Source organism: Dicentrarchus labrax, unplaced genomic scaffold (assembly GCF_905237075.1).
Source record: "Dicentrarchus labrax unplaced genomic scaffold, dlabrax2021, whole genome shotgun sequence".
NCBI lineage: Eukaryota > Metazoa > Chordata > Actinopteri > Moronidae > Dicentrarchus > Dicentrarchus labrax.
In genome coordinates this window covers 3341349-3351406 of record NW_026136701.1, presented here as the reverse complement: position 1 = coordinate 3351406, position 10058 = coordinate 3341349, and the positions used below count along the sequence as shown (strand labels likewise).

General features: G+C 39.0%; 1 protein-coding gene across 4 annotated transcripts; it reads left to right on the top strand.

The window, feature by feature from the left end:
- The first annotated feature begins 3187 nt into the window (after positions 1-3187).
- On the top strand, positions 3188-8875 carry dusp12 (dual specificity phosphatase 12). Of its 4 annotated transcripts, none has more exons than XM_051405636.1 (8): positions 3188-3383; positions 4465-4729; positions 4972-5085; positions 5722-5840; positions 5924-6011; positions 6283-6374; positions 7098-7177; positions 7680-8875. In XM_051405636.1, exons 2-8 carry the CDS (start codon positions 4467-4469, stop codon positions 7821-7823), a joined length of 900 nt encoding a protein of 299 aa, XP_051261596.1. In that variant the 5' UTR covers positions 3188-3383; positions 4465-4466; the 3' UTR covers positions 7824-8875. The 4 variants fall into 4 exon arrangements, with proteins under 4 accessions (XP_051261596.1, XP_051261588.1, XP_051261604.1 ...); XM_051405628.1 differs by having other exon boundaries at positions 4447-4729; XM_051405644.1 differs by having other exon boundaries at positions 4431-4729.
- Positions 8876-10058: the final 1183 nt, after the last annotated feature.

Here is a 10058-nt window from a genome sequence, read left to right as displayed (position 1 = left end):
CTACTTCCTCTCTAAAACATCTTTGGATTAAGAAGGTATCAGTTCCCCCGAGAGGAGGCAACTTGGAGGTTTTAACTTCTAGGAGGGAACACTATTGGATTCACCATCTGAGGACCGAGTCACCTCATGGATAAAGAGGTTGAGGTGTTTTCTGTAATGTACCTCTGTTTATAAGATATTTAGATTGTTTATGATGTTCTTCTCGAGCTGATGTTTCTATGTATATATTTCTCTGTATATGTTATATTTATAAACTGATCAGCAGGCTTCCCAGTGGTCAGAATGTTATGGCTGATCGGTGTATATAAAATTTAAAATATATGTATTTTTAACTTTTTTTTTTTGTCATTGTCATTCTGTTTGAAATAATTTGATTGGCTTTAACGTCTGTCAATTCAAATGGCTTTATTGGCATGACGTAACACTGTACATATTGCCAAAGCAAGCGTTTGGAATTAAAAATAATAATAATAACAATAAAGGAAAACAATATTTACAATGAATTAATTATAATCTATACTGTTGGTAATACTGTAACTATGATTGACTCAATCACAGTCACAATCAATCAATCTCAGTCAATAAGTAATTAATTACAATGAATCAATCAATCAATCAGTTTGTGTCACTGTTTAAAGTGCCGATTCACCAAATCATCACCTAAAAATCACAAGAATAGTTGTGTTTTCATTACCTTAAAATGAGCTGTTTGTATCTACAAAAGGAGTGGGACCTCTTCTACTGAGTCCGCCATGTTGAACCGGTATGTTTCTACAGTAGCCCAGAACAGATAACCCAAACACTGGGTCTGGATTGGGTCTTTCATGTTTTGCATGGCCACCATAGTTTCTTGTACACACTTGGGAGGCTGAGCCATATTCAAATAGTTGCAAAGTACAACTTCAATTGAATCCTACACACCGATCATTTAAAGAACCTACTGTATGTGTAGGATTTTAAATTTGTGACTTTCCCAGTGGTAGTATCAAAAAGACAATGTGGCAGAAAGCAATGCATGCTGGTACATACAGGACTCCAACCCTCAGACTCCCTTGGAGAATGGGCTGAAAGCAACACACAGACTGCATCAGTTTGCAATCTACAATCAAAAACTTTCATTATCATAAATTGAACGATGCTAAAATCATAATAAAATCTACACATAGTGGCTTTCATGAAAACAGAAGTCTGAGGTAAAGGCTGTTCGACGTCTGTTACACACGAGCTTGTTGACTTCCTTACAGGCCATCTGCTAAAGAGATGATACAATGTGAATGAGTCACTGCAGCAGACACATCAACACACCCACTCTGTTCCCATTCACCTGCTGCCCTGACTGTACTTCCATATGCTTCATTTCTAACAGTCAATTATGTGTGATGGGCTGCCCTTTAATGAGCCCTCAGGGAGGGGTGTGGTCACAGCGAGGTATTGGGATTGGTCAGACGGTCAGATTAAAGCAGCTCATAAAAACTTTATTAGCACCCCACATTGTGACCATGTACAGACTGTGGGACACACGTTGGCGGGCGGGCAGCTGAGAGCACCACACACACATTCACACACTCAGTAGGTGTTGAGAACCAGGAGGCCAGACAGACATTATGAAACATATATTTAAAGAGTGTCTGGCAAACATAACTAAGCATAACTGAAAGGAGAATATTCATTCACGCTGAGTATGTGATTGTGAGTTTAATACATAAGTCAGACAGTTCATTTGATCAGTGTGTCTGTAGCTCACAGGGTGTTTGTAGAGCTGTTTTTTCCAGCTTGTATACTTTCTTCAGTTGACTCTGGCGATGACTCTCTGATGAGACTGTGGGATGCTGACCAGTGTTTGCCTGCATTACCTCATCCTCCTGGTATCTTCCCCTCACTGTCCTCACTTGTTCCTACTCATTATTGCAGCTTTATAGCTGAAGCCAATTTTACGTTAATTGTCCTTGTGGATAAAGAATGTTCTCTTTTTGTTTACTCTCAGTTTGTGGTCGTATGAATCTAATTCAGATCAGGAAAATGGGGCATCAATGCGTTAAAATATTGTTACAATGAAACAGAGTACCAATTAAAACAATGGTCAAGAAAATTGGGATTAAAATGGTAGTTAAATGGAAGGGTTTTTTTTCCAATTATTTCTTTATTAATTTTCTTCAATTATCAAACATAAATAACAAGAGTAGAGAAAATTAAGAAAGAATAGTAATAATAGTAACTAAAGTGAAATAAAATAGAAAATGATTGTGAATAAGCAAATGAAAAATACCCAAAGCACGGAGAAAGAATATATATAAACAAATAAAATAACCCATCTACACTCAGAGGTCCATAAGAGATTCCTGTGTTCTCAGAAAGATATCCCCCGTCCATTTTTTTTAAAGTATAAGTGAGCTGTGAGTTTTAGTGTTTCCTTCAGAAAAGACCAATTAAATGTTGGAGGACTTTTCTGGTTCCAGTTGAGCAAGGTGAACTTCTTTGCTGTGTATGACATTGTGGCAGTCCTCTTTGCAAACAGGAGGTCTAGTGTCCGTCCAGTTCCGCACTGATCAGGTACCATACAGGTGGAACCTTGGCAGTCAGGTCAGGTACTGCTCTCAAATTCTTTTTAAATTTTCTGAAAATGGTGTAATTTATATTTTTTATAATGAATCATTTGTACTGTAACAGTATACTGTAATTTGACCAGGAGACATATCCTCCAAACAGACAGATAAGAAAGGAAAGAAAGACAGTATGTCATAAAGCTGTGGTCTTCAAAGTCGGTCCGGGGACCAGCAGGGGTCCCTGAGTGGGTTGTAGCTGTCTCCAGCAAGAAGAGGAATGGAATATTTAAACTTTTATCCAATTTTTGGGAAATTGGAACAACAAGAGAAGAAATGTGGTTGACCGTTTTGATTGATTGTAATAATTAATAATTCAATTCAATTCAATTCAATTGTATTTTATTTGTATAGCGCCACAGAAGTTATCTCAGGAGACTTTTCAAATAGAGGAGCAGGTCTAGACCGAATATTAATTATTATAGGGATCATAGTTTGATCATTGATTGATAATCTTAAAACCTAAACATTTAAATAATACTCTTTTTAATTATTATTTTTTTATTATAATTATTATATATACTGTCAATCAATGAGGGGTTACAGACAACACCGGAACTGTTGTGCTGCTGTACGTTTTCGCCCGGACAGTGTCAAAGACGAACCAAACACTTGAGATACCACACGTTTTCTTTTCATAGTACCTCCAGAGCCCGTCTGGTACCTCTGTGTTGTTGTTGTTGTTTTTGTTGTTGTTATTTACTGAGCACATCACGTTAAAAGTGGTTAGCAACGGAAACGGAAACAGCAGTTGGAGTGGGAGAGCTACAACAAGCTAACGAGGTGAGCGAAGCACCGTCTGTACAGCCATCATGGCGCTAACGGTAACGTTAACGTTAATGTTAGCTCACTTCTGTCAGGTTGAAGGAGAAATTCAACGCAGAGACCTTTACTAAAATAAATATCTAACGTTATTTTGTTCAGTCCTGTCGCCTCATAGTGCATGTACAGTAAGTCTGAGAAAGACGCTTTGAAACTTAACGTTAAATCACCGGTAGTCATTTTCATATAATAGTAACGTTAGTAAACACAGGTGTTCTCAATATTACTAACGTAACTAACGTTAAGGTTGTGTTCCGTTTAGTGGAGCAGAACCTTTACAGTGAGCCAACATGTACAGCAGCAGCACCCTGGCTCTGTTTAATGGAACACAACCTTTGTTACTGTCATTGTAACTCCTCTGTGCTATTTCATGGCTTTGAAAACAGATGACAGAAGTGAAGCAGATGTGATAGGAGAGGTCAAGAAGCCATAGACTTTTACAGTCGACCTCCCATATTACCAATAAAAGATTAATGTATAAGAACATGAATTTGTAATACTGCAGAATGAATGAATATAAGATCATTTCTCAATATAATCTACATGATTTATACTTCCTAAATCAACAAAACACAGAGCCACAGTGCGAACAGTAAATCATAACATGAGACCCCGCACACATTTACCCCACAGGCTCAACCTCTGTCTTCATATCTCCACAACCTAAATGAAGTGTGTGAACTGTAGATGAGCATTAACATATGACATTTTGAATAAAGTTCTTCTCTATCCAATGAATGAAATCTAAACACTATTAATATTTTCTCTGTCTGCAAATTGCAGTTAATACTGGTGTTTTCTATATCAGTCTTTTTATTTTCATTTTTACACCAAAATATCCAACAAATGTACACTAAATGATACAAAGAAGTAGAAGAAGAGACGTATGTTCTTCAGTAAGAATACTGGATGGTAGACCATCTCCTCTTTGAGTAGGAGGTTTAAGGTTCCTGATATCAAAGACCGCTGCTGGCAGGAACATCATGTTTGTGAGTTTGTGTTTTTAAGGAGACATGTTGTTCAGCTCTGTGTCCTGCTGCAGTCATGCTCCTGGTGGACCCCGGTCTGTACATCGGCACTGCGGCTGACCTCAATGACAGCAGGGGGCTGGCCAATGCAGCCGTCACACACATCCTGTCTGTGGACTCCGTGGACCCCGTCCCTCTGCTTCCCGCTGACGGGGGCCTCCACAGGAAGTGGATCAACGTTCTGGATGAGGTGACTTCTGACCTCCTGAGTCACATGGACGACTGCTTCCTGTTCATTCGGGAGGCTGTGGATGGAGGCGGGGCCACACTTGTTCACTGGTAGGGTCAGAGGTCAACGGATGCCTCTGCTTTTCCCAGTCACCCCTCTGTTTTTATCTTTCACTCGTTTCTGTCTTTAAGTTATTATTAAATAAATACATTTTTTAATTGATTGGTAGAATTCTTTTTCATTTACGTGTGTGTGTGGTGTCTGTCTGTCTGTCTGTCTGCCGTCGGGTGTGTGTGTGTGTGTGTGTGTGTGTGTGTGTGTGTGTGTGTGTGTGTGTGTGTGTGTGTGTCAGCCAGGCGGGGCGGAGTCGCAGTGCCACCATCGTTACTGCTTATTTAATGAAGAGATACCAGCTGTGTTTCACTGAGGCTTACCACAGACTGAAGGGTGTCAAACAGGATGTGCAGTAAGTGTGTGTGTGTGTGTGTGTGTGTGTGTGTGGTGTGTGTGTGTGTGTCCACACTGCTTTCTGAATTGATAATTATTTACTAACTGTAAACTGTGTTCTTACTGTTTGTACTTGAGCTGTAAGGCTAGATACCACCAGAGGTTAGTGAGAATAAAGGCTTGTGTCCACATAATGTTTTAAGAAGTTGGTGTGATCAGAAATGACTCAGCATAGTCTGCTTTTCTGTCTCAGTTATGAGAGTTGCTGTCTGACATATCATAAAGCTCACAGTCAGAACAAGCTTCTCCTCCGTTTTCTTGGTTACCAGGGTGACGAGTGCCCCATCTGAAATATGATTGGTTGCCTGAAAATGTGTGACGGTGATGTCACCAGTGCCTTTCTGAATAGTTCAGAGATTTTCACTAGAAGCACTCGGAGCTGTCGTCCAAAAAAGGCAGAGCTCTCTGAAAAAGAGGTTGGGTGCTTTCTCTCTAGGCAACCGCATGCGGGCGCATTTACTCTTTCCTCATTGGGAACAACTGAAGAAGACACTGGCGCTCAGGAAAAAAATGCTATGTGGACACAACCCCTAAGAGTATGTGTTTGTTTATTCCAAGCAGGACAAATAACTGATAGCTGATGGGGGTGTTTCAGGGTCAACAGCGGTTTCGAGGAGCAGTTGTGTCTGTATGAGGCCATGCAGTGTGAAGTGGACACCTCCAGTCCTCTGTACAAACAGTACAGACTGACCAAGATCACTGAGAAGTACCCAGGTACACACACACACACACACACACTTTTCTAACATGGATCCTAAGTTTGAAAATGATTTCTATTATATTGTGTGTTTGAGTAGAGTTGCAGCATGTTCCCAGGGAGCTGTTTGCCGTTGACCCCGCCCACTCCAGCTCTTCGGAAGTGTCCTATCGCTGCAGGAAGTGCAGGTGAAAGGTGGAGACAACAATGCTGAATTCACATGGGGGTAGTCAAAGACCTTGAAAGACACTCAAGTTGTTTTAGATTTTTTTTTTTACTGTTGCCATTTTCTTCCTGAATTTTGATGCCAACAAGGAAGAATAATAGTGCATTTATTTTATAATACAAAGTCAAATTATAAGTCCTCTAATCACAGTGGTTAAAGAAATAATTCAACATTTTAGGAAATGCACATCCTGATCCCGGCTCTGTGCTCATCCTCCACCTTCTCCTCTGCAGACGGACTCTGTTCCGTGAGTCCAGTATCCTCAGTCACCCAGTAGGAGAAGGAGCGCCAGCCTTTGGTCACAAGAAGTCAAGTAACCTCACTGGTAAGAACACAACTGTACTGTTAGCCCAGAGGAGTCTCACCTGCTCAAGGGGTTGTGGGAAGTACTGCATGACGAGTTTGAAAAAATAAAAAAATAAAAAATTGTGTGTAATTATGTGTAATTGTATTATGTGTTGTTGTTTGCAGCAGTGACACACAACTCATTCAGGCACTCGCACTCCTCCTGAGTCATAAAAAAGACCACCATTAAGATGTGGATGAAAGCTCAGAGAGTACTGCTCTGATTTAGCATCAACAATGTTGAATTATTTCTTTAACCACTGTGATTAGAGCAGCATATAACAAACAGTTATGTCAAAATTTGACAGCTACATTACTCACAGTGCAACTCACTGTATGGACTCGACCGTACAGGTGGAGTTTAAGATGATTTTGTCACACACAAATTTTCAGTTTTTGCAGATTTAGACGACCTGTCCTGACAGGCATGAGTGTGAGGGTTTTAGTTCCCTATTAAAGAAATTTGTCTGACACAGGCAAATCATCTTGTAATCTGCACCAGACCCACCTGCTTCACTTACACTGTTATGCCTTACTGGGACACTTTAATAAAACACAGTCATTGATAATCTTATTTGTAACACATGCTTTGCTTACAATGGCAAGTCAAAATGTTTGCAGTGAAAATGTCCAGTTGCAGTAACCACACATACTGAATGAAGCTTTTTCTCTAGTTAATGATATGAAATGTGTTGTTGTCTAGGAGATGTCCAGTGTACGTCTTACTTCACTGAACCAGTGCAGTGGATGGAACAAGCTCTACTTGGAGTGATGGATGGACAGGTAATGCACACACACAAAAAAAAAAAAAAAAAACACACACACACACACACACACACACAGAGGTCAGGAAACGCATTCTTGTTATTGGACATAAAATACTCCCAGCCTCACTTGAACTGATGTGCTCTGATTATGCTTATAGATTATACTACAAGTATAATAATCAGATGGAGCTTTTAATTTCAGATTATTATCTTATTTTTTAAGTGTGTCACAATTAGGTTAGGCTAATATATTTTTAGCCAGAATATTCTTTTCTTAAGACAACAATTGCTGGACAAAACCAAGGACAAAGGCACCACATCACTCAATTGACACACTGTGTTTGATTGATCACATATCGCTATCTCGAACTGATCAATACCACCCTATTTGTCTTGAATCCCTCAATAAGAACTGATCTATCTTATGATCATATTTTTTGTCTGCACTCATGGAACCCTCTTATCCTTTTCTGTGTCTGTGTGTCTGTGTCTGTGTCTGTGTGTGTGTGTGTGTGTAGCTGCTGTGTCCAAAGTGTAGCTCTAAGCTGGGATCATTCAGCTGGTGTGGTGATCAGTGTTCGTGTGGTCGCTGGGTCACTCCCGCCTTCCAGCTGCATCGCAACAGAGTGGACGAGATCCGACACCTGAACATACAGAAATAATGCACACACACACACATTCAAATCAATGCAGTCTCTGCAGGCAGAAAAAGAGAACACACAGTCAAACAAGAAATATTGTAACGGTCCTCTTGCAAGAGGTTATAAAGACTGAGAAAGAAAGTACTAATACAGTACAGTGCTTAAGAAATCTAACATTTTTGATTACTGTAGGATTTCTTTCTTTCTGTGTGACGGTGGAAGTCAAACTGGTTTGTACAAACACTTACTCTGTGAAAAGAACTTTAAAAATTGAAATAAAAGTGTCTCTTGACATTAAGTGGCCTTTCAGATGTTTAAAGAACTGTTGTAAACAGAAATTGGTGCTGAAACAGAAAAGGAATCAAATATTTTCATAATTTAATCTCTTAAAGCTGTTTGTAATGGATATTTTTAATATTTAATAACAATGTATCAAATATCAATGTGAAAACAATGTGCCAGAGAACAGAGAATTGTCAGCTGAGTAGCAGCTCCCCTCAGCTTTACAGAGCTTTATAGTGAGTTTCAGCTCAGTGTTTATTCAGACTGCAGCTAACCATTATGGTCAATTAATCTGTCAGTAAACAGTGATTTAATTTACTTGTTTTGTCAGTCCAAAACCTAAACATATTCAGTTGTATATCTTATAAGATGGAGAAAAGAATTTGCATGAAAATTTGCATGAAAAATATTTTATTGGCCATTGATTGCTGTTTTTGGTTTTTACCACTTGGGGGCAGCAGAAACAACTTTAGAACACAAAACTGACCTATAATTAACCTAAAAAGTTGTTATTGCAGGCATGTTAGAAAACAGTTGCTTATTTATACATTCAGCTGTTACAAAACAACATTATCATTCATTTGGAGTCGTGTTTTAGTCCACCTGATGAATATGTCCAATATTGACTCTTTTAGCTAAAAGAGCTCCATTGTTTATATGAATAAATATATATTGTAACTATCACTTATTAGGTAAAAATACCGACTATTCATTGCTTACAGCTTCTCAAAGGAGTAATTGCTTGTTTTTTCTGTTTTATATCACTTTACATTAAACATCTTTGGACTGTTGATCAGACGTCTCTGGGTTGTGCAGCCCTTTAACAGCCCCACAGCAGCTCACTGAAGCTTACAGTATATGCCAGTGTTGGTGTAATACACCCCTTCAGAATAAATAATATGCCAGCACACAGAGTTTCCAGTTCATGCTGCCTGTTTTTCAACTCTGAAGTAGGAGAGATGACTGTTGTGTAATACACATAAATTATGTAAATAAAGTGTGTGTGTGTGTCTGTCTATATATATATATATATATAGAGAGAGAGAGAGAGAGAGAGAGAGAATATATAAGAAAATACTTCTGCTGATATCTGTTCCTGGCACTAATCTGAGACCGTACATGTGTGACAGAGTGGTGTGTGTGTGTCTATTCTCTTTTGAACGGTGTCACTGTCACATTCTTCCTCCCAGATTTCTATATTTTTTTCTACACATCTAACAGAGACTGTTGGTTCCTTCCACCTGACAGTGTAGTTTGGTTCAGATCCAGTCAGACTGCACTGAAGGGATGGACAGTGGCTCCCACACAAAGCTGAATTTCAACAGATTTATTTGTTCTGGACTTTCTGACAGGCAGCCGTTAAAAACACAGACCACAGTCCTCAGTCGTAATTCAAATGACATAATATTTTCTACAACTGCAGCCTAGATAAACTCTCTGGAACCTGTCAGTCACAATGATTAATACCAAAAGAGAATTTCCACTCTGAAAGTTTATGAATATGTTAATGTTTTTTTATGTTCCATCATGTTCTCTAAAGTTCACTGTGATCCACTGTGTTGCTCTGGTTGCTAGAGAGGCACAGCTGTGATCTGAGTCTCGATGTCAGATGCCTTTTACTGATCCTTTTAGAGGGGTTGAAGGTCTAATGCAACCAAGACTATAATACAATAGTGGAATTCATCTTTTAGACTCATCCTTTAAGGCTTTTCAACTTGATAGAGGGGAAAAAACAAAACAAAAAGAAATCATAAAAAGTTGGTCCTACTGTCAGCACTACATATATTATTACAGTAGTGTGGGCAGAAAATGCTCAGTACACATTTGTAATGGACCAGTACATTTGTTCAAGTACTGTACTTGAATACAATGTTCAAGTACGTTTACTTAACTATTTCCATTTCATGCTACTTTGTACTTTTTACTCCACTACAGCTATCTGACAGCTGTAGTTGGTTTTCAGATTAAGATTTT

Excerpts from the sequence above, each read along its gene's own strand:
- dusp12 (XM_051405636.1), top strand. The coding sequence starts at position 4,467 with ATGCTCCTGGTGGACCCCGGTCTGTACATCGGCACTGCGGCTGACCTC. Across the intron at positions 4,730-4,971 it reads GGGGCCACACTTGTTCACTG|CCAGGCGGGGCGGAGTCGCA; the intron begins GTAGGGTCAGAG and ends TGTGTGTGTCAG. Across the intron at positions 6,012-6,282 it reads TATCGCTGCAGGAAGTGCAG|ACGGACTCTGTTCCGTGAGT; the intron begins GTGAAAGGTGGA and ends TCTCCTCTGCAG.